Source organism: Podarcis gaigeae (assembly GCF_964106915.1).
Source record: "Podarcis gaigeae genome assembly, chromosome: 3".
Classification (NCBI taxonomy): Eukaryota; Metazoa; Chordata; class Lepidosauria; order Squamata; family Lacertidae; genus Podarcis; species Podarcis gaigeae.
Genome location: NC_139680.1, coordinates 68,792,002 through 68,816,682, shown reverse-complemented (window position 1 = coordinate 68,816,682; position 24,681 = coordinate 68,792,002). Strand labels below are relative to the sequence as shown.

Below are 24,681 nucleotides of genomic sequence, written 5' to 3'. Positions count from 1 at the left end.
GTCTTCAGATAAAAAAGGAAGAATGGCGGCAGAATGTAAGCTGCGGCACATGGGCTACATTAGGCAGCAAGTTCTGCAAGGATTTCTTGCACTTCAGAGAATAGGTTGGCTGACGCAGCCCCAGGAGAACAACAGTGCCCCAAAAACCCAGTGAACAGGAACTACCTCAAACCACGTTGGGGAGGCATCACATACCAGAAGACCTCAGTGTCTTATATTTCTCCTTGTATTCACTTCACTTTTCTTATCCCGTAGCACTCCCTCTTTTGTATCCCACCTATGTCTCTTGCCATTATCCTTCCATCCCTCTAGCAATGAACTCTCCCTTCCAGAGCAACGTCCGTATCTCATACAAAAATAAAACTGAACAATCGACACTCACTGTGACGATGAAAGTAAGGACCACAAAGACAAATCGGAACCAGATTTCTACTTGAGAGAAGGCTGAGTTATAGGTTTTCCACTGAAAGAAAGAAATTAGAATATTAACAAAAAAGCTAAAGGAATGTAGATGGCATCAGTCATAATAGTTTATATTCAGTATTTTATTACTCATTTATTTATCGGTGTGATGTTCTGGATTTAGCACTGGTACCAGTATTTCTTGTGGGTCTAGCCACTGAAACTTCAAGGGGAAATAATGTGCCCTTTAATATTACAGTCAACGCAAAGATTTACAGTTAAAACTACACTTTCATTCTATGTTTGCCTTTACTTCACTTACTGTGAAATTGTAATGCTTGATTGGAGGAAGGTTTTCAAAGGCGACAGTGATCTCATAGCGAGTGTAGTTCAGATAACCAAGATGAACCACAATAAATTCAGCACATTGCTAGGAGCACACATTGGAAGAGGGGAAATTGGAAGGGGAAGGGAAAGAAATTCAACAGTGAGAACACCATACGCACACCAAGTACAATCAGGTTTTTTTCTTTCTGGGCTTTTGAGACATTTAGGGTTGGCCCAACCATTGCAAAAAATAAGTTAGCATATCAGAATTGATTTAATGGCGAAATTCAGTTAGGGTATCCCTGCCTTCTTGCATGATACTCCCTTAGACTTCTCTGCTGTTTGTAACAGCACAGCTGCCCTAAGCTCATAAGGCAAAGGAAGAATAAAGACTCATCTGGGACCTCTAGTTGCATTCAATAGAAGTGCTGCTTTGTAACCACTGGATTTCAAGGAAAACTAACAGAGCAAACACAGAAACTGTTGACTAGCAGATTGTTAACAGCTGTAATCTTGATTTGATTTGTGGATTCCAGAAAGAGGAATTGGAGGTTCATACTTCTAAAACATGCTCTCTGCAATTCCTCACTTTGTTGTTAACAAGAAACTAGAATCAAAAAATTCATCCACCTAATATAATATAGTCAATCCTGTCTGGCAACAATTTTCCAGGACCTCCAACAGAATTATTGCCCATGACTGCTTCTCAAAATGCAACGTTTTGAATGTGGGGTCAAAAACATTAGCTGCTATTTTGCTTATGGATTTCACTAACAGAGATACTTCCTCACCTTGCCTCACCTCTCTATCATGCTTTTAAACCACAGAAATAGCTCATCTGTAAGAAATGGTACATTGCCATTACCTGTGCACAGTTCAGTGTCCTTGTTCGGTTGTGAAGTTCCTTGTTAAAATACCTGACGCTTGCATTCTCTATTACACCACTTATTGTAACCAGCATATTGAAGTTTTTTTTCAAGCCATTCCATTTGTTATCTGAAAAAACAAAAGTCCATTCAGATGCTACAATTTATGGGCTAGAATATATATATATATATAAAATAACAGATGCAGTAACAACAAAAAATGAATAGATTCTATAACGGAATCAAGAGTACATTCCAACCCTCAATAACAACTGCTCACTGAAGCTAGTACATTGTGGTAACAAATTGCGTTGTTTAACTACGCACTGTGTGAAGCACTACTTCCTTTTATCTGTCCTGGTGACCTTACATTGTACAGGCAGGCAATATACACACATTTCCGTATATGGTTGATATATACATAATTAATATAATCATATAAGCTAAGTAACACTTACCAAAACGTTGGTCCAACTCCACTACACATGTCAGCCATAACTGCTGATTATAAGTAGATAATGGCGGTGAACTTAAATTAAATGGCCTTATCTAGAACAAAATGGAAGCAAGAGTTAAACCACAGTCATTCATTTTACTATATTAGCTTCTCCAAGTTTGGGAGCAAGTTTTGTCTGTGAGGTTGTTATACTATGAGATTCCACTGGGCTCCATTTTACCCTCCATGCTTTTTCATAACTATAAGAAACTCCGAGAGGGGTTACTGGGAGATGTGGTGCAATCAATATGTGGATTACACCCAGCTTTCTCTCTCCTTTTCATCAAATCCAGACGAGGCAGTGGGTGTTCTAAATCAGCGCATTAGCAGAGTAAAGGACTGGATGCAGGTCAATCTATTCTACCAGGGGTTCTCCAGAAGACTGGCAGAAATCTTACAAGCACTGCTACACCAGAAATTTAACCGAATATTTTTGGGATTGAATCTAGGACCTTCTGCATGCATAGAATGTGTTCTGCCACTGAGTCATGGGCCTTCCTCATCAACATGCAGCACAGCTAAAATGCTTGTTGCAGGAAAGGTGCAGATACTGTCTTCTTCTTCCTAGTGCTTTCTAGAATAGCAAAGCAAAGTGAAGGAATTCTTATAAGGCACAGCAAAAATAACTAGGACACGATGAAAAAGTGCTATCAATCAGTTCTTAGGCAAATGCATGCCTCTCTTTTCTGTATGTCACGACTGTGGCAGGAGCTCGGAGGAGCATCCATACCAACTGTTGATATCAGAGATTAGACTGTTGAGTATGGCTACCTGCAGATGACCTTTGAAGCCCACACCCTACACAAGGTCTGCAGTCTAGGTTCTGCTTTGCTCCACAGGGTCCTGAAAATGCCCCATGTAACATGACCAGCTCAAGAGCTGATGGAATAAGTCCTAAGGCAAACTCCCACAGACCTAGGAAGGATTATGTTGAATACACCAAATACGTGAGGCTACATGTGGAATTCAATGTTGTGCTTTTTCTGCCATTCCAGCTTGCCAGGTGAAACGACTCTCCCTCTCCTCCACACAGTTTTGGGGGTTCTCCCAACATCCCTCTCGGAGCCCATTTCATGAGGCTCAGGTGGGAGTATGAGAGGAAAGCCCCATTGCACAAGCATAAGTCCTTGTGAAGGGCTCCCCTGACAGGGTTTGTTAGGTGAATCCCACCTTGAAATATTTGTGTGTCAGAACAAGCATGCACAATCTATAAACAGTATAAGAAGACTTACCTTGGAGCCATTATTCAACTGAGATTTCACTTGAAAGGGTTCAATGACATTGGGACCTATACGATAGACAGAGACATGAGCTCAATATGCGAATACCTGTTGTAGCCTAAATTTTTAATGATGACCGTTATTAGCTGAAAATGTCAGGAATGATAGACTGATAGAGAATGTTAAATTACACAGAAGCTCCTGTTTTACACATGCATCAAAATTAAGGGATGATTTCTTATCCACATTGCCAATAGAATTCAATTGGACTCTGACAAATTCACATTACCACACACTACAGACTTCAAAGGATCTTTAGACATACAGTTCACCAAAGAACAAAACTGGACTATAGCCACAGACTGTTCTAACTTAGAGCACTTTTTGTTGGAGGGTTGAATGGTCCTCCTACTTTTAAAACACACTCTATGCACACAGGAAGTGATATGCCAGTGAAAAGGGTACCAGCCTAGTTCCCCCCAGTATAGCAGCTTTCTATAAGTAGGTTGTTTCCTCTGGTGGGAGAAGAACACGTCTATCAATATCTATTAGCCATGATAGCTAAATGGCATCTCAGTATCAGGGCTGGGGGACGTGCATTCCTCCAAATGCTATTAGACACCAACTCTCATCAAGCCCAGCCAGCCTGGACGATGGTCAGGGCTCATGGGAGTTAGTCCAGCATTTGGACAGCCACAGATTCCCCAGCCCTGCTGTGAATTCAGGTCACATGCAGAATTCCAGATGCCAGGCACAAGAGACAGGAGATTTGATTTGCCTGCAACAGAAGGTTTGCAACCAGATTTTCTTTTTGTAAACCACTGCAGCACAATGGAAGAGAGCAGCCTTGAGAAGGTTTCTATGATATCACAGTCCAGCAGCAGGAAAAGAGATTGCCCACTGCAGTATCTAGCAATGCCTCAGAAACAACTGGACTGAAATAATATTTGAACAATGGGAGCAGGTGGCATCTCTCAAGGCCCACCCTTCCTTCATGTTCATCACCACCCAAGGGTCTACAAATGCCAGTTTGCCACTGGCCAGAGGATCTTTCAACCTGCTGAGGGTAGTATCACAGAAAGCGTACACCCTTCTCTGGTCTGGAAAATATGCAGAAGCCCTCCCCAATGAAGAGATTTCTCAGTGCTTTCCAGGTGTCGCTGTGACTCAGTGCAAGAGGGAAAGCCCCTCAGCTCACTTTCTAGCTCAGAGGGCAGGGGACCACAGGAACTCCCACCACCACACAGTGACTTTGGATCTTGAACATGGCATGATCTCAGACGAGACCTTGCCCCCTACGTCTGAAGGGCAGGCTGGGATGTGTCAGCCACAATATGTGGACTCATCTTTGCCTTGCAGAAAATCCTGCTCTTCTATATGGCACCCACAGCTATGCCTTTGAGCTCTCATTCTGCTACAGTCTGGATTCTCATCTTGTTTTAAGAAACAGAAGTCTCAAAAAAGTATTTTTCTTTTTTTAAAAAAAACATCTGGGGCATCCTTTATTGCTACTGAACTCTTTAAAAGTAAACTATGTATATCAGTAAATTGGGCTCAAATAAACCAGTCTGCCAACATAACAGAGTATGGATAAAGAAGCTACAGCATCAACAGTTTCACCACAATATCAAAGGTCAGGTCCACCATTCCAGCATGGTACAAAGTACCATATGGTGCTTGAGAGCAATTCTACATGATGGAATGTAGCTCAGATTATTATGTAGCAAAACTATTGACTACACAGTTTCAGCAGAGAATAGAAATTTACTGAAAGCAGCACTCCAATCCCAAGTGTACCAAGGAAATTCCATTATAAGACACTTCTAAGTATGCGTGTTTAGAATCGCATGCAAGAAGCTTACGGGTTACTGTCTTCAGATAACTGTATTCAGTTCAGAGTTTGTATTCTTTTCAACAAGTGTTTTCAGTGTAGACTAGTCTCTGTACTAAATATGTAAATAACATTTGAATAACCCAGCCTATAGAGAATAATCAGCAGTGGTCAACCTACTGTGGACCAGATCGCACTCCCTAGTGAATCTTATTTGGAGGGCAGGATAATATCTATTCAATAATAATGAGAAATTAGAACTGGAAGTGAAAGGTTCTTAACTTCTTTCCTCTATGTCTGTGCTGAATGGAGACAGGGGAGCAAGGGAGCCTGAGGCTCACTGTGGCTCAGTCGCATCATGACGTGCCAGGAATGGCTCACCCTTTGGGGGTTGATGGCCGCACTCTGATGGCCTAAGGCAGGGGTCTGCAACCTTTACGACAAAAAGAGCCACTTGGACCCGTTTCCGAAGGAAAAAAAACTGGGAGCCGCAAAACCATTGCAACATTTAAAACAAATATATCTCCGGAGCCGCGATCTGACAGCGGGCGGGAAGGTGACGTCGGGACTGTGCGTGACTAACGCACACACCACCCCCATGCGACGTCACAGCCAGTACAGTGCCCACCACAGTGGGGAGTGTCGGGGCGCACAATGCACCTTCTCCCCTCGCTAGTATCCATCCCAGAGCCGCGGCAAAGTTGTAAAAGAGCCACATGCGGCTCCAGAGCCGCGGGTTGCTGACCCCTGGCCTAAGGGAACATGCCTAAGTTTCATGGCCAAAGTGTAAAAGTGGCTGTGATGAGAACTGCAGTTCTCAAGCTTGCCTTCGGACGATTTTTTATCATTCATTATTAAATTCAGTTAAAAATATAGGTTTTTTTAAAGCCACATTTTGGGGAAATTGGGTGTGTGGGTGTGACAAAAACCTTTTCATATCACAGAATCATAAAAGGGGTCCTCTGTGAACAGTCGGGGGAGGGAATACCTTTTAAAAACGGATGAAGTTGGGGAAGACTAAAGGGCAAATAAGCCTTTTGCATTACGGGAGCAGTAGAAAAACAAGAGTTTTTTTGGGGGGGATAAATATTAAAAGTTTTAAACAGTTTTGTATTTAAAAATGAAAAATTAGGTGACACGTTTTGGAGAGTCTTCCCGGGGCACAAAAGCTTACAGGAACAGCTGCCAGTTTGTCCCTCCCCCTGGTATAAACCATAGGTTACAGTGATGTTCAAATGCAGCCACTGATTAGCATCAATACAGCCACCCTCTTATGAATAGGGAGGGAGGTGGAGAGAGAGCTTGCAGGAATTATCCTGCTTGGCAATGTGACTAACTATATACATACATGTTTTGAATGTAAAGGCATTTCTTTGAAATGTACAAGATTTTTATAATATATCATGCACACATTTTTTATTATGGGAGTTAGCCTGGTGTCCCCATAGTCAACTTTGACTGGACTTAACTGTCCAAGGGTCCTTTACCTTTTACTTTTTTTTAAAGCAGCCATATGTGCTTTACCAAATCTAAGCAAGCACACACATTTGGGTACAATCTGCTATGCAATTTCCTCACTAAAATTTATTTATAATATGTAAAACACAGTCCCTCACTTCCCCAAGTGTGTGGTCTGCATGGGTTTTTGCTTTCAATTTCAGTGCCATCCCTAAGATACAAGTACAGCAATGTACTTGTACATTTTAGCATTACATTTTGAAATGTCTCAAGACCTGCAGCTTGACCCTGGCTGCTTCCCACAAAAGTATCAAGCCAAATAAAAAGGGTCTATCACATCAAATGTTTTTAAGCAGTTCAAAAGCTCAATTTGAAATCACCAAGAAATTGGATGAAATACCAAAATATCACCTTAAGAAAAAAAACCATCAAAAGAATCACTTTTACTAGTGATTACACTTTTACTAGTGATTACTCAACCTCTCCATAAGAAATCAAGACATCACAATTGAGAGGCATGTCTCTCCAAAAGAAAGAATGTTCAAGCATGCACTAGCTACTTCTCTCAGTACATAGTACATTTGAGAAGGACTATCAACGACTGGATAAAATTGCTTCAAGGAGCAGCAAGCTGGTCCTTGACTACACTGTTTGTAGTTATGTTTTACTAAAATCTAAGTCCAATATAATTTCAAGACGCAGATTCTGGACAATGTATGGTGAGAATGGAGACACAGGCTAATTTGTAACCTTGCAGTGGTCAGGGATAAGACAACATAAAAGGCAAAAATGGCTCCATGGCTGGGGCTAGTGGGTAGGATCTCTGCTCCTTGTCAGTTTTGGGTGGTGCCAGCTTCTTTTAAACACTTGATAAATTTCAATCCCCACCACCAACTACTCATTAAAAACTTAAGGAAGGGGCACAAATTCAAGCTGTATGTCTTGATAGCAAAACAATGGGAAATAATAGGAGGCAAGTAAATAGAGAAAACAATCATTAACCGAAAAGACAAAATCTTACCTGCAATACCTATTAAAACGGTTAAACCAAAACAAATGAAGAATACAACGAAGACCAAGACAAAGTGGCGTTTGGACAGCGTATACAATCGCATCGGGGCCAACCTGCAAACAAGGAGAGAAAGAACAAGTTAGCAAGTTTCCCACACCAAGTATCCAGTTAAAAACACTCTATGTTTTGTTTGATAAAATGTGCCATCAAAAAGTGGAAGGCTTTTTCGAAGGCTGTAGCCCTATACACAGTTACCTGGGAGCAACAGGGACCAGGACTGGCAGTAAAGCACTGCTTTGATTGGCAGCAGGTTCATTCTGACCACATACCCCACACATTGGTGTGCCCCATAACAGAAACTTACATATAGCTAAGCAGGTGGTACAAGCAGGCACATTTGTATCTGTGGAATATTGGTTATATCTTCTCAAAGTCGTCAAAATTCTGAAATGTATGTGCAACCTTTTTTCTAACTATATGCTACAGATATGCAGTAGTCGTGATATCAGCTGCTTAATACAACTTGGTAACAAGAGGGATGAATTAACATTTTCTACATGCACAGTCATGAACTGACATTAAGATTGTGCTTGAATCAATAGGAAGGCAACGCCAAGATACATTATGGAGCAGACTTTCAAACTATAAACAGTTAGCCATCTATAAATTAACCCATCTATTACAGGGCGAAAAACAGGTTGGACACTTTTAGCATTCAGCCTACTGGGAACTCAAAACAGGACTAACATGTTATTTTGAAACACTTTCCTTGTTGAACGAATGCTTCCACTTCTGCATTACAGGTATTCAAGGAAATTGAAAAGCATGTCAAAATACATAGTTAAGAAATTAGGAGATTTTTTTGGTAATAAATAGCAATTCACAAAAAGGAAAAAAAAATCATCTAGGAAATTATCTTCAAACTCAGCAGCGGCAAATATGAGGCAAAGGAACCAAACTGCAAAGCATGTAGTGAGAGCGTGACTGTCCCTCATAAAAGCTCTTTTCCTTTGGACACCCACCCAACTGTTTTTCTTCCAGTTGGGTTCCTAGAAATGGGGGGGGGGAGGGGAAATGATTGGGGTGATCACAGAAAGAAACCAGCAAGTGAAGTAGGTATATACACCCCCTTTCCCCTGCAAGTTATCCCCATACACCCTGCTTACGACGGATTAACTATTCCACTCATAAGTAACGTAAACAAGATCCAGCCTGATTTTGCCCTAGCTGTCCATATTTTTTTTTTCACTTAAGGACAGCAGGACAAGAGCAAGGGAAGGGAACACAAAGTGTGCACAAGTCTGCGGCTTGCCTCTTTTTTCATACCTTGCAGGCGCAAAACGGTTTATACCGACAAAGCCGGGGTTTAGAGAGCGCAAAATGCCACTCAGCCCACAAGCAGCCTTTGGTTTGCTTCCTCCCATGCAATGCAGGCTGCAATGTACAAAAGCAGAGGAGCAGAGATACACTGCAAGAAGGGCTTACAGAACTGCTGCTCCAGATCAGCCATGCAGGCCAGCCAAGCTGCAGTGAAAGACAGAGGGGAAAACCAACACCCTCAAAAGGCCACGATCCCATCTGATCCAAAAGGGGAAAAAACCGTTCCTAAGGATGTTAGACTGAACACAACATATCCACAGGTTTAACTGTCCTTGATTTACCTCTGATGCAACAGTCCTAAAGAGAGAGGCGTCTTAACCCCATCACTCAGCAGCATCAGAGAAGCAGGAGAGAGAGAAAACAGAAGATTTAAAGAAGGGAAAAGATCTAGCATTCACTTGGAGCACATGTAACCAGGAGTCGCACAGTACACCCGTACCTGTCCCAGGATCAATTTAGTATGGGCAATAAAGAAGCAGGAATATTAGTGACTTAAAACTGTAGCTGGAAGTTCTAAGACCGTGACTTAGCCAGTGATGTGGGATGGGGGGCTGGTAATTTCAAATCAAGAAAATCTGCATCTGAACACCTTTTGATGCCCTAGAGCAGTGATGGCCAAACGTGGCCCTCAGCTGTTTTTGGACTACAACTCCCATCATCCTTAGCTATCCTTAGCTAAGTGGTCAGGGATGATGGGAATTGTAGTCTCAAAACAGCTAGAGGGCTGAGTTTGGCTTTCACTGCCCTAGAGACTAATCCAATTTAGAATGTTTATTTTACCTGTATTTAGCAAACAAAGCTAAAGATTTGAAAGCACCAAGGTTGCCTAATATTGCATTTGCAGTTGACATCCAATCATTGCTACTACTGAAATTATCAAATGGAACCTTTTTTCACAGAAAAACAAAGAATTGGAAAAATGTGCCCTTTAAAAAAAAAATCCGCCCCACATCACTGGACCTAGCAGTCAGTTTCCCCACTGGCAAACAAGTATTCAGTTAGAGTCCACCCCCCTCACTTTGCCACACCTCCCATACTTAATTCTTAATTAAGTGCAATGAGGTTTTCTTCTGAGTCATATGCTTATGGTCAGGCTGCACTTTGCATGAAAAGTGCAGAATGACACCTTGATGTGACTCAAGGCAATTCACATTATTTGTTTTACTGTGCTTTTTTCCTGCAGTACCACCAAGCTTTCTCCAAAAGTAAAACAAAGAAACACAGAGAGATTTTCCTGTTGTTCATGCTGATTATTGGATATCTGAATCTTCTTCCACTTACTTGAAGATGTGCAGAGGTGGAGATGTAACTAAAATGAGCATATCGCAAGTGAAGCAAATCATATATCCTGAAGCAAAGCATATATCCTGAAACGTAGTGACTAAGAGGTTGAGCTGTGTACCAGAAAGTGTGGATCTAATCCTACCTCTGGTTGCTACAAGAACTATTACTATTAATAGCAAAAATAAAGAAATTTGTATAGTGCTTTCAAGTGTTCAAAGCACTTCACATGCTTTATCTAGTTAAAATCCTTACAACAACCCTGCAGGGTAATTCAGTATTATTTTCTTCCATATTGCAGGCAGCGGCTGGAGGCTAAGAGAGAGTGGCTTATGACCAAGGTGAGCTACGAACCTGGAATTTCCTGGTTTGTAGCTCAGATTCTCTTACCCACTATGCAATATTTAAAGTACCGTAAAGCTCTTTCAACACGTTAAAAACACTATATAAATGCTAAAATATTACTCAATTCCTGAAGAACATGTCAGGTACCATGAGTTTTCTGTCCAGCGTGTTGTCTAAAACTTATCTACTTTATTCATGGCACTGGTTTTCAAGCAGCCATTGTGAAAATCTGTTGCGGACAGAAAGTAATACCACCTCTTACAGCCATGGTCATTTTGAGACACTGGTTAACTTGCTTGCTATGGCAGAGATTCAGTATGCAATAGAGAAGCAACCCAACATTTAAGTTGACTTTTCTACAGAGGAATCAGCCTTCAGGTCCTCAGCAGGAAACACAAAAAAGAGAGTCAGTTTCCTTGAAAGGAGAGCAAGGAAATGATGTAGTGGCCTTGAATCATAGCTTGTGTGTGTTTGTTTTAAGAACTTTAGAGCCAAAACCAGTTTTGTGAACTTTTGTCCACACATTTTATAAAGTTGCTTCTGATAATTAGGCAGAGAAATAATTCCGTTCTCTCTAAAGGTCACAAGCAGAAAATAGGTATTTGTTAAATTTATTAAACTTGTATGAAGTATGAGGAGAAGCAGAAATCAGAAGCACCCTGAACTCGGCTTATTAAACAGATCTTTCCTAAGACATTTGCAAACATTGTAAATACCACAGCAGTCCTACTAAGAGTTAGTTTCAAACTATCTCATAGACAGTTCATACATTTAAAGAAACAAGCAGTGCAAAAGAACAGCACTTCTCTTTAACGTGTGTGAATTGGAGCTTGAGGGAAGTTTTCAGGAAGATCTAGAGGGTCTCAGCTACTTTTTAAACTCCTGGATCTCATCACCAATAAAAGTCCACTTTAAATGCAATAGCAGAAGTTATAGAATCATAGAAGTACAGAGTTGGAAGGGACTCGTAAGGGTCATCTAGTCCAACCTCCTGCAATGCAGGAATCTCAACTAGATTATACATGACAGATGGCCATCCAACCTCTGCTTAAAAATCTCCAATGAAGTAGAGTCCACCACCTCTTGTAGGAGTTTGTTCCAGAATACTGTTCTTCCCGTGTTTAGACTGACTCTCCTTTCTTGTAACTTGAAGCCACTGGTTCAGGTACTGCCCTCTGGAGCAGGAGAAAATAAGCTTGCTCCATCCTCCATGTGACAGCCCTTTACATATTTGAAGATGTGCATCGTATCTCAGTCCCCTCTTTTCCAGGGTAAACAAACCCAATTCAATCAACTGTTCCTCATAAGGCTTGGTTTCCAGACCCTTTAGCATCTTGGTCACCCTCCTTTGCACACATTCCAGCTTGTCAATATCCTTAAATTGTAGCACCCTGAGCTGAACACAGGACTCCATGTGTGATACCTATGTTAAGACATGTGGTACCTGAAAATGTCTTATCTTGCTTCACTGTAACATTTGAGCTAGCTTTTGTATGTCAATGTAACTCGAGCCAACACTGTCCAGACTCCAGCCTTTACATTGGCATGGCTTTGGGGACGATGTGAGCATTTCTGAGCATTTCTGTCAAAAATAAGTTTACACTACCCAGCTCACCAAATGCACAAAAGGCCTTAATGAGTGGTACAAATATGACACACATGCTCAGACATCTCTCCCTGCCTCTCACAATCACTAAGCGATAAAGGAGCTAGAGGAAAGAAGGATCCATTCCTCAAATGATTTGTTTCTAAAATGAACGGGGCTGCGGCTCAAAGTCTGTGTCATATTCACCTGACACCTGTCACCTGCTGACCCAAGGCTCTGACACTAATTATGAAGGCAAAGGGGGTGGCGGCGACTATTCCATAGTAAGCAAGCAGTCTGTGTATGTTCAGGGGAACTGCTGCCTTCCCAGCTTGCTCTGATTTAGATAAAATGGGGAGGTAGTGAGGGAGCTGTTCCCATTCTGCTCTGCTTGGGAGCTTCTGGGACACTTATTAGCAGGTCGCTGGGTTAGACAGAGTTCCTCGTACAGCCTAAGCCCCCCCCCCCCAATTCTTGACAGCCCCACAAGGCAGGGAAAGAGGAGCGTTTTCCTCCTCCAAATCTGTGCCTAAAGCACTACACGCTCCGGCTTATTACGCCGGGTGGGGCGGGGCAACACTCGCTCAGTACCCGTGTGGTCCGGCTAGAGGAATAGGCTCAGGTCAGCCAGTGTTCCCTCCGCGGCCTGCGCAACTACCGCGCACCCCCCACCCCTCAGCGCAGGTCCCGCTACCCCCAAAACTCACAGATCCATATCCATGCTGCGCATGCGCGCCGCGCTGCCTCCACTCCGGCAGCGGGTCTCTCCCAAGCTAAGCGGCAGCTGCCCGCCCGCCAAGCTCCGTGGCAGCGCCAGCTGCACACATCACTTCCGCGTGCGTCACCCAACGTGCCAGCTCCGCCTCTCGGGTGCTGTAGGGGGCGGGGCCGTGACCGGAGGGGCGGGGCCGCAACATCTCGGAAAACACCCTCTGAGCGCCTGTCAGTATAGTGTGCCCGTAGGCACCGAGGGTGTGCGCCTGCGCGTTGCTCCTTCTGCGAACGGCTGTCAGTTTGAAAGCCGCCAGGGGCGAAACTACCTCAGGGCAGTTAGTTCCATGGCAGTGCGCCTCGCAAGGAGACATGGGAATTGTAGTTTTCAAGTCTCTCAATCACAAATACGCACACAGAGCTATCTCCCATGGAAAGAGAGGCATATATTTAGTTCTCAGCAACGCCACTCAAATCTTACCTTCTATTTCCCCACAAATACACATACTTTAAAAAAATTAGTTCGTTTTAATAATTAACCCTCCAATAGCCTTTATCTGTCCTAACGGTACAAAAGGCAAAATGTGACGTGCCACCCACCAGTGATTCAGATAGAAGCAGGCTTTTCCTAGCTCATAAGATTGGACCTGGTAATTACTTAATTTCTAATTTTATAATACTTCTTAAGGTTTGCACCTCCGTTTTTATTATACAGCAGACCCGTAATTTGCAATACAATCCCTATTAAGCACAGTGATACTTAGCTTCTGAGTAAATATGTACAGAGATGTGGCTTTCATCAAGGGATAAGAGCTAAGACTGTAGGTAAAGGATGCAATTCTCATTTTGTTGAAGTCAACAGCAAACCTCTCACTGGATTTAGCGGAGCTGGATTTCATCCAGTATTACAAGGAGGGCTGTTGTTTTTTAATTGTATTTCTTTATGGCTAGAGTTGCTGGAACCTGAACCACATGGAAAAATAAAATTCCGCAAAGACTTTAGTTAGTAATGCATGCATTATGCATAGGTAACGGTAAAGGGACCCCTGACCATAGGAACCATCTATTTCATGGAGTTCCACACGGAGGACATTCCGTGGCTTGTGGCTCAGGGGGACACCTTGCTCCTGCGATTTTGTCGAACTCTGAAAATTTTGGAAAGGTAGTTTTCTTCTTCATATGAAAGGGAAATAAGCTATTAGGTGGGGGAAAACCTGAATATGGGCAGGAGAAGGTTTGGGGAAGAATGAGCAAAGAACCCACAGCTCTTAGATCCTGAGGACTCATGGGAGAGAAGGTGGAGCCCTGATTATTTACATTACAACCCCATGTAACTACAAGAGGATCATGGGCTCTTTCGGCGGTGATGGGGTGGGGGAAATCCCTCTCAGCTTTTCCGGGCAGGGTGGTGGTGGAATATGATCAGAGTCGAGAAGAATCCCAGACCCAGATTCCACATTTAGAAAATGCCATCAGGAAGGTTACTCAAGCAACTCTTTCCCTTTCCCCCTTTTCCTTACACAAACAACTCGTTCCCTTTCAGGGACTCTCTGAAGTGACTCATCAAAACCTCATCGCAAAAGAAACAAAAAGGGTAGCTCCGCTGGAAGAAGGTAACCTTTTCCCAGCAGCCATATTGAAACGCTGGACCATCTCCATCCTTGGTACTGAGAAAGCGGCGGCGCGGGAGGGAAAAGGCTGCCGCAGCCGGCCAGAAGGAGGAGGAGAAGTAGGGGTGGGAGGGAAGGCTTCACTCTGCAAATCACGTCCCCCAAAGTGCGTGCAAATAAGGATTCCCCTTGGGATTGCTCATAAATGAATAGCTGCTTCTGAATCCTACGTGCTGTATTTAAAGAAGCATTTTTAACAGGGCTTGGCCAGACCGCTGATGCAAACAGCTATTTCCCTAGAAAATAAAGAGGCCTCTCTTTCCCTCTCCATCCCTCCGCGCGCTGCTCCCTTCGCCTCCGCTGCTCTTACCTGTAGTAGCGATCATCTTTGTAAGGGGTCAGGTCCTCTTTGATCTCCTTGTAGGTCTCTCTGATCCTTTTGCAAATGTGCTTGAGCTCGCCGCAGAGCGGGTTCTCAAAGGCGGGGTAATCCGCCTCCATCCCACACCCGGACATCGCGCCAGCCCCTCCTCACCCAGCCAGCGGCCGCGGAGACAGCAGCAACCCCCGGGGGCCCCGCTCTAAGCCCGCCGCCGCCTCCCGCGCTCGGCCATGGAGACCCCGGTGGCGCCTGGGCCTCGGTCTGGAGCTCTCGGCGCTGAGCCGGGCTGCCGAGGGGGAGAGAGCTGCAATGGCCGAGAGGCCGCCGCTTGAAGCGACCCTCCGCTTTCCTCTCTTCCTTTCTCGGCAGAGCGCCGCCACTGGGCGCCGAAGGGAGTTTTGTGGGCGGCGGCGGCGGCTCCAGCTCTGCTTTGGCTGCTGAAGCCCCATACATTTTCTAAGGGGACGCGGAGGGCTTCTGTTATTAAATGCGCGTAAAGAGTAGGCAAGGCGAGGCTGGCCGTTAATGTATGGTGGTGGTGGTTGTTTTTAACTAGATAAAATCCCCATGGTCCACGGACCAGGTGGAGCTGGAAAAGAATCAGCACCATGGACAGCGCCACCGGGGACTGGTGGCAAAATGGCCCCTGGGAAACTGGTCCCGTGATGTTTTTCAGGGACGTTTACACATGGCATGGTTTGAGGTGGGGCAGAGGCCCTCATTTGGCAACTCGGTATTCCTCGCAACCAGAGCGGTTTCTCCATCATCTGGTATTTTGCCCGATATATGTTTGGTTCCTGCAAACCAAGGAAGCGTCAGTGCTACTGGTATATCACCTTTCAGCAACCTTCAGACAGTTCAGAACATGAAGCTTGATTCTGCTTTGAGGAACACATTAAGGCGGCATAGAAACAATACCTACAGCTGCCTGTCAATTTTAAAGCATCAGTTTCCAAGCAAAGACCAAGCAAGTGAGAAATGGGCAGTTCTTGAAACTGGTGTGTGGAGGGGGGGGGGGAGAACATAAGAGACCCACTGAATCAAACTAAAGGCCCACCTAGTATTTCTGTTTTCAAAATGGTCAACCAGATGCCCACAGGAAGCCCAAAAGCAGGGCCTGAGTGGTTCCCAGCTACTGGTACAAAGGCATATTTCCTTCAATAGTGGAATTAGAATAAAGCTTCATCCTCCATGAATTTGTCGTGTCAAACTATAAAATTCTGGCTCCACCTACATTTCAAGTCTGACCCAAGTGGTAGAATCCTACCACTCCAAATAGTTGGCTTGCATTGAGAGCAAAATCAGAACCTGTGGCCTATCACTCAAGCCGCTGCTTATGTGCCCACAATTGAAAGCATAGAATGCTATAAATTGAATTCCTAACCCTTAGCAGCGCAGCCAATAAAACCTGTTCCCCATTGGGGTTGAAATTCCACCCTCGTTTGAAGCCCTGCAGTACATAGGCGCCGACTCCATGGGGCCTGAGGGGGCCCGAGCCCCCTCAAAAATTCGTTTGGGGGGGCTCTGCCCCCCCCAATAATTTAAGAAAATTATTAGTTATATTATGCTTTGTAAAATCACAAAATTATGTTGGTATTTTTTATTTTCCTTGTTTGACGATAGTTACCTTTTAAAATACATTCAGTAATGAGTTAAAACAAAGCCACTCCCGATCTAGAGAGGGGGTGGGGTTGCGGGCTCTCGACCCATCAACAATCTCGCGGGGCTGGCGTCAGTCCCGCGAGAAGCGGGGATTCCCCCTAGCTCATTAATATTCACCGCCCACGGCGGCAGCCAATCGGCTGCCGCAAAGGGCGGGCCCTCACAGGTTCACTTAAGGTCGGGGCAGCCCGGGGCTCGCCCCTTTCGTTCCCCCAGCAGCAGCGGTTTGGAGGTCTTGGCCCCCCCCAATATTTTTTATAAGTCGGTATGGGCCCCCGCCCCCCCAATATTTTTTATAAGTCGGCGCCCCTGCTGCAGTACCAAGTGCTGTGTCAGTCTTGCTGTTTGACAGAGTCTGGAGAACTGAGACCTTGCTGTTGCTGGCACCTCAATCCAATGATCTGGGATTTTTATCAACTCTAAGGCATCAGCCTTACATAGTTATGTTTCTGGAGTGTGTGTGTTTGTGTGTCAGAGTTTTAAAAGGGCTCCTTTCCAATGGCATCCAAAGTAGGGCTTCACTACGGTGATTCAGAGGCAACAGCATATGGACTGTACTGGTTCCACTTGAGAAATATGTGTTGCATCTGCATCCAGAAAGGTTGCCCACTAAAAGCAGGTAACAATCTTGCACCCCAGTACTTTATTTATTTACAGAAAAGGAAAAAATGAAGGCTTTCTTTGAGGAAACACTGCTGTTCCTTGCTTATCTACTTTTTAGTATGTAAAGAAAAACAAATCCCATTGGGATATCTTCATCAACTATCCAGAGGAAACTGGCTGTTATCTAAAATTTGGTTATAGCAGAACATTATTACAAGGTTTCTGGTCCAGCATCATGCTGCAGGAATGACAGCAAGTGTGCATCAGAAAGAACAAGAGGCACCTAGATATGCAAATAAGAATAAAACAATCTGTTACGAATATTGAGGCTATACATTGCATACTAAAACACACAAACATTCAATATTCTCAGTGTGAGACAAAACACCAAAATCAACTCACAGTTTCTCTAGTTTGCCAAAACTTTAATAAGCAACACCTGGACAACTCTTACAATTCCAAACCATCAAGGAAAATAGGGCAACTGACCCCATCTCAATCATGTAGACAGTCAAAATTTTGGACAAACCACATTTTTGAAAGGAAACCATTTAATGCTTTCTAGGTACCTTCTTCACAATCTATTACACAGGGCACATAACAGGAGAGGCAGGTCAGGGCAAGGTTCAGAATTACAATGGAAACCCAGGTCTGAATGGCATATTTAGAAAAGAAAAACAAAACAAAGGCCATTAAAAATACTGCAGGTGGTCAGATAAGTGTACCATTTTCTCTGCAGAACTGAGATCATCATGCAGGCTTTGCATGGTTAGGAAATCCATGCACCTGACTATATATTTTTATTAAAACTTGGAAGAAAATAAAAATAAAAATAAAACAAAAGCAATCCTCAAATAACATTTTTAAAGGCAAGTAATAAATTCAGAAACAATTACCAAAGTTACAGTACCCAAATAATGCATTTATAAACAAATGCAAAATTAAAAAATATCACCCTTTTCCAGTAAAGATTACAGTGCCTTTTCAACCCTATGTATCCCCATGCAATTCCACAATAATACAAAAAATTGTATCTACAACAAATAGCAAGAGCTTAAAACCCTCCTCTGCTAAATAACAGGAGAGGATAAAAACACAGACTGAGAGGGGTAGGGAAAATTAGAACAGAAGACCAAATGGAGACAAAAGAAAAGAGAAACGGACCTGAAATGACAAGAACAATGGTTATGACATGAGCTCATTGAGCACTATTTTAACAAAACACTGGAAATACAAGCATCTTCTAATATTTTTATCCATTTCATCTTAACACACTATTTCAATGCCTCTTTCAGTTAGCCATTTATAAAGACAGAGTAAACATTCAACAAGTGAAGACCTTCCTAACTCTCCAGAACACCTCGATCAGATTACAATCTTTTGGGTTGTATGCATTGGTTTAAACAGAAATCAAATTTATTAAAAGGTTTGCGTCAGATTTCTCTCTCTCCATCCCGATAATTTTGGTGTGAAACAACAATTGCTGCATAACATGGAATGCAATCTTAAAATGTATCCATTTTAGCCAATTCTTCCAATAATATTCTGAAAAGTGTTACTTTTTAAAAGTTCCTCGTAAACTATTAACATTCCAAAAGAAATATTTAGTATGTCCCATCACTCTTGTAGAGAGGAAGGGACAATGGACAAGAGGATTTGACCAGCTCCTGACTGCTATGGCTGTCTTGCCCTGATAGAAGTAACATGACAAGGCAGGGAAGAAAATTCCAGTTGTACCCAAAAGTGCTGGAAGGACTGGAAAAGGATATATTCCAGCACACTCAACTTTATAAGCTACTGCCACATGTGATCAGTCTGTTCAATATAAGGACCAGCTCTAACATAACTTTCTCCTACTCTTATCTTTTCAGTTGCTTGCGAGAGCCACTTCACACATTTCATTTAGGTGCACATCCAAAAATGTAACCTGCAAATGAAAAGCACAGGTATTATACAGGTGCACCTGACAGGGAGTTATGACTCCCTGCCAAGTATACCTTTGTCGGGCAAACTTAGGTTTCATACAGTGTATGAAATGCCCTTGAGAAAGCAGGGGAGGAAATGGCCAAAGATGCAAAACGTTGCAATGTCAAATGCAAAGCTCCTCAAAGCTGGTACATGAACTCTATGTCAGATTATATTGCCATCACAAAGACTCCATCTGGTCTTCAGGCAAAAACACACACACACACCACTTCTATACAAAGCTCTTAAAAGATACTAGAAGGGGAAAGTATGAGGGACATGGGCCTTAAAAATATTTTCCCTGCACAAGATGCTATACTGTTCGCTGAAGGAAACCAGGATTTATATATTTAATTTATATCCCACTCTTTACACTCCACCTTTCTTCCATGTACATTCAAGACAGTATATATAGGGTTGCCCATCCAAGCACTGATCAAACCCAGATCTGCTTAGCTTCTACCAAGTTGCTGCATCATGTGACTTTAAGAGTACACCTTGAGTCTCAAGAGCCAGTTCTACTATTTAATCAGCTGAGATTCTGCTGCAGCACCAGCATGGCCTAATAATGTATGAACTGCAGTCTCCAAAAGGCATTGGGTTCTGTTTTGGTAGACCACTGGATCCAATTCAATTTTGCAGAGATGTAAGGGAACCAACCTTGCTCACAAGAGCTGGAGCCTAAGGCTGCAGAGTTTAACACAAAAAGAAATAATGGCGCTTTTTATTCCATCATTTTGTCTTCTTACTAGGTTAGTTGGTCTTGCCTTTCATTTCACAAACACAACAAAAACAAGTCACAGCACCAATATTTTAATTTTTCTATACATCTTCCAAGACTTCCCTTCAAATGAAATGTTAGTTAGGCCTGGGTTCTGTATTCCCAAGGTTTCCTTGTAAATAATATAATTCAATATAATTCAAGTTTATGAAGACCAAAAAAAGTAAAATATAATGTCATTTAAGACAATATATTGGGGAAATTCTCAGACATGTATTATAAGCGTCAATTACAGCCGGGAGACGATCACAGAGCTTGTTTTATTCCAGTAACAGTCTGGAGACATTTCACCACAGTGACCTATGTAAACCTTCCTACTGATTCAAATTGATCTTACACAGCTGGGATCTACTCTTAATTATCTTTGTTCATACTCCACTTTGCAAGGATACTTTTGTTAAAAAACAATCAGCCCCAAGGCTTTAATGCTTCTATATTTGCTTCTCTTTATATTTGCTTTATTTTCTCTATAGGGTTCCAGATACTACATTGACACATGATTAACATGTTCAGGGCCAACTCCAAATTTGAAAAGGCACTGGGCAGCGTCCTCTAGTGGCATCAGTCTGCTATCAGTAGGTCCTAGTGGACTTGCCTGACAGTGATAGCAGTGCTCTGGTCACTTAGATCTAGCTACCTTTTAATTTCCCACAATGCTCAAGAACAATGAGGTTGGGGGCATTGTGGGAAATGAGAAGGGTGGCTAAATCCAGGTGCCTGGCAGTGCTCAGAGAATCAGACCAGAATTTCTTTTAAAGAAAAGCCCAGAGCAAACATCATCAGTGTGCCATGTCAGCACACAGGTGCCATGGCAGCTGCGTAAGGATGTCAGATGCTGATGCCAGCTGCGAACATGTTGATTTTTCTCCCCTGGTTTTATTTTGAAATGTTTTAGATGAAATGTTCTAAGTGTTTCTAGGATATGTAGCACTGCCAAATGCCGTTCTCCTAAATGTCATATAACTTTTTATATAGATCTGAACTTAAAAGCTCCCTTTCACATTCTAAATCAAGAGACAATTCTCCCACTTATGGAATAATCCTGACCAGAATTCTCTGAAGAGTTACATATTCCTAATTAGCCTTTCCACTATTCTGGTGACTCTCAAGCTAGTCTTTAGTTGTGACTGCAGTAGTAGTGGCTGGAGTTGTGGAGTGGAGCAGCCCTCTGAACACTGGCATCACTGCAACTTACCTGGATGTGACTGGAGGCAGCCAGCAGTGAGGTTAGGGCTTTGTAGACCAACCTCTAGAGCCAAATGGCCATTCTCACAGGCACATCCACACAGCCCTTACCCTGCAGTCCAGGTAAGCTGCAGCAATGTCAGCAACAGGAGGGCAGCTCCACAGCTCTGTCCCACCCAACAGCTGCTACTGGACAGCAAGTGTAGCCGAAGAAAATGTCAAAGAAAATGTCAATGTTCTGGGAAGACTGCATTAAGGGTTAACCTACTGCATGCTATTGATTAGGAAGCAATGGAGGAGACACTTGGCCATTCATTTGTCTACAGGCTCTGTTCCAGAAGGGGTTGCCGATTCCATCCAAGTGTTTTATTACCTCTTATGTTATCCTGTGCGAGTGAAATGAGAGAATGCACTCCACCAATCGTGTGTGTGTATATGCACATTATTCTCTCAGTTTTTTCTTGATTGCAGCCTGTTTCATATAGAAGAATCAACAGAATCAATCGAGCAAATGCACACAAAAGATCTTGGTGGCCACCTTTGAGAAACCATGCTCTGTTTCATTATGTGTGTGGAGAATTAAAGTCAAATAAGCCTGTGAGCAAAGGAAGGGTGAATATTATTCTAAGGTTACAATCAAAAATTCCAATGCTGAATGACTTAGGCTGCTAGTTTCCATGGGGAAGGTGTCATGGTCAAGAAGTGCAGCAAAAAAAGATTAAAGGTGCCAAGATAGATGAGGAAACTGACATAAACATGTCACTTGCCCAATGCATTTATGTAGAAAGCTACCTCTGGGACGCAGAGTCCCTGACAAAGAATCTAAAATTCTCCAGCAGGGAAACACGTCTTCCTGCTAGGTTATTCCAACAAAATAATATTCTTGTGACCCCAAGGAACGTTTCTACTGAAATGCATCAGACAACTGACACTTTTATTAAAGATTCCTCATATATTCTGGGACCGTATTGGGGTTTGTCACTTTTTCATCTTCCTTCCTTCCTCTTTCTTTCGTTCTGTGTTAACCCAGGGGATTTGTCATAATGTTTCCCACTTCAGGCCTTGCTGAGTGATAGCATTGGTATCAATCCAAACTAATGATTTACCAAGAAAAAAACCTTGCTTACAGCTCATGGCTTGTTTGAAGTTAGGACAAACCACGAGCCCAGGTTCACATGCAAACCATGGCTTTGCTCTGGGTATCACAGGAGCAGCAGGAGCAGGGGAGGAGTGAAGTGGCCACAACTTTTGCTCTCTGTAGCTGCATACTTGCTTATCCAAGCGATGTCATCATCTGTCTTAGCATTATGTGCTGATCTTTTGCAAGCGATCCAACAGGTAACAGCTCTGTTTTTCTTTCGAATAACATTTTGGAAACTAGGTAAGGTTTCTGAAAAACCTCCATGGTGCGTACAGTGCTCAGTTATCAGAGAAGAAACACCTGTCTTCAAGTATATTGTAGCATTTTTGTTGTTCTTTTTTTTTCTTTTTTTGCTGTAACTATTGATGAAAGTAGTACAAAGTGGTCCAGGGGGAAAGAAAGTTGCATTCCCTGCTTTTAAAAAAAACCAGCATGGTATAAGGCAGTCTATAAAAGAATGAAAGAAAACGAAGGGCAGTCTTTTAAAATCCTTCTATCAGCTTACATCAGCTATTTTTTTTTGCAGCAAACACAGAAGAACCGCCACAACAAGCCAAAAGCCACATTTCCCAACATAACACTGAATAGCTCTCCTCCTTGGCTTGCCCTGAAGAAACCAGCACATATGTTGATTCAAATAAAATAAATCCCAAACCACAGAGTCCCCACCCCATCCCCGATAATGTTTAAAGTTGATGCCCTCCTTTGGGCACTCGCTCTTTTCTTCCAGTTGCACTTTCTTCTTTACTTGCAGAATCCTTTGCACGTCTCTGCCAGGCCTTCGTGGGTTGGCCCTTATGTGAAAGATTTAGCAGGGTTTCTCTCCCTCCCCCTCTCTGGTCTTTTTCTCTTTTTCATTTGAGGCGCTGAGTCACATTAGCCAGAGCCACTGCAAAGGCCTGCACCGCTGAAAATGGATATTGAAAGTCCAAAATGTAAGCATTGCCATCGATCCTCCCAAACTGCATGACCTGGAGGAGAAAGTGGCGGGGAAAGAAATAAAGAAGAGGAAAAGTTGGTAAAGATAAACAAGAAATCGAGCAGCAGTTAAATATGAAAATTGGTCCATTAAAGCAAGGACGGGGTGATTTCACAACTTCTTGCCTCATATGAGAGCTGCATTTCAATTGGCAAGTGGCTCTGCCCAGAGGAACTCAGTTCAGGCACCTTTCAGGTGGGCAGCATTGCCGTTCTAAGAGAATGAGGGAAGTGCTCATGGTGAGTTCTGGCGCCTCTTTTCTAGAAATATAGCACTGGCTTCGCCTATTTTCACAGGGGAAGTTCAAAGCCCACAATGATTAATGAGGTTGAATATTCTGAGGAGATCATATCAGCACAGCAGGAATTTCCCATGATTTTCAGCAGACTGAAGCCGTTATGTTCTGGTGGATCTTGGTTGTTCTTGGACAATGTCGATGCAACACGACTGCAATCCCGAAATAACCTATAGATATCACAATTGAATCTACAGTGACTTGTCTGCTCAGCCTCCTGGTGGATCAGGGAGACTGCAAAATTACACAATGAAGCAGAGCTAGCTAAAGTGCCATTCCAATCCTGGATCCCAGAAAATAAAAGCTGCCTAAGGTTTGTACAATGTTTTGCACCTCCTTTCATACATCTTTGCTATAGAATGCACCAGGGTTTTCTATGCTGCAGCAGCAGCAGGGCTGGGGAACTGATGATTCTTGAGATGTTCTTGGACTCCAACTCCCATGAGCCCGAGTCAGCATTGTGAATGGTCAGGGACAATGGGAGTAGTAGTCCAACAACATTTGGAAGGCCACAAATTCACTATACCTGCTCTAAGAGACTGAAAATAATGGCCAGGGTTTAAAGTTCATATATTCCCCCATCACTTTCACCTTACACATACATTACTGTTGCCTGTTTTTCAGACTCTCATGACCTTTGACACTGGTTTGGTTGGTTGGTTGTTGTATTAGTCTTGTAATCATGATAGAGTGTCAAAAGGCTGTTCTCACATTGTATTATTTTCATGTGAAATGTGCATCTGTGGTATGACATCAGCTGAAGATGACATCATATTTCTATGTTCCTTATAGTTACATGGGTTCATATGTTTCTATTCACTGTGACATTTAAAATATCCCATAATCTGTTATAGCTGCTCTGAGGCACAGAAGCCACAATTATAAGCAGCTACCATCAAATTTCTTCTTGGTGGAATAGAATAGCTTTGGGTTTATACAGTCAAGATTTTTATGCTGCAGAGAAGTGGCCTGTACCTCAAAGGCAACCTTGGTATGGACTGTATTCAATATTTGTGAAATTGTGACAGAGACAAATGCTCTACAGATGTTACACAAACGTATGTCCAATGCCCTGGGCAGATATTGGCCACCCAAGGGATAAGGCATCAGGATCCTGTTTGCACCAGGCCTTTCACATGCCACTATTTCCTGCAAATTAATCTG

The 24,681-nt window shown here is 42.9% G+C and overlaps 2 protein-coding genes across 11 annotated transcripts in view; both read right to left on the bottom strand.

Moving 5' to 3' along the window:
• Positions 1-15,479, bottom strand: part of TMEM181 (transmembrane protein 181) — a 30,064-nt gene extending 14,585 nt beyond the window's left edge. For 2 of the 6 annotated variants that reach the window (XR_014562524.1, XM_083732519.1), the window contains exons 1-7: positions 12,911-13,066; positions 7,622-7,725; positions 3,324-3,379; positions 2,054-2,144; positions 1,595-1,725; positions 725-832; positions 383-463 (exon numbers count right to left, since the gene is read on the bottom strand). Coding sequence is in view for 4 of the 6 variants with exons in the window: in XM_083732519.1 (XP_083588645.1) it covers positions 383-463; positions 725-832; positions 1,595-1,725; positions 2,054-2,144; positions 3,324-3,379; positions 7,622-7,725; positions 12,911-12,933 (594 nt within the window). In the remaining 2 variants the exon portion in view is untranslated. Of the gene's footprint in view, positions 1-382; positions 464-724; positions 833-1,594; positions 1,726-2,053; positions 2,145-3,323; positions 3,380-7,621; positions 7,726-9,273; positions 9,319-12,910; positions 13,067-14,894 lie in introns of those variants that run through there. The other 4 variants (XM_083732516.1, XM_083732518.1, XR_014562525.1 and 1 more) reach the window with 4 other exon arrangements.
• Positions 15,480-17,575: 2,096 nt separating this feature from the next.
• The window catches only part of TULP4 (TUB like protein 4), a 102,235-nt gene continuing 95,129 nt past the window's right edge, over positions 17,576-24,681 (bottom strand). For 4 of the 5 annotated variants that reach the window (XM_083732117.1, XM_083732119.1, XM_083732118.1 and 1 more), the window contains exon 15: positions 17,576-23,214. In XM_083732117.1, coding sequence (XP_083588243.1) covers positions 23,098-23,214 — 117 coding nt within the window. In that variant the 3' untranslated portion in view covers positions 17,576-23,097. The remainder of the gene's footprint in view (positions 23,215-24,681) is intronic. The other variant, XR_014562472.1, reaches the window with a different exon arrangement.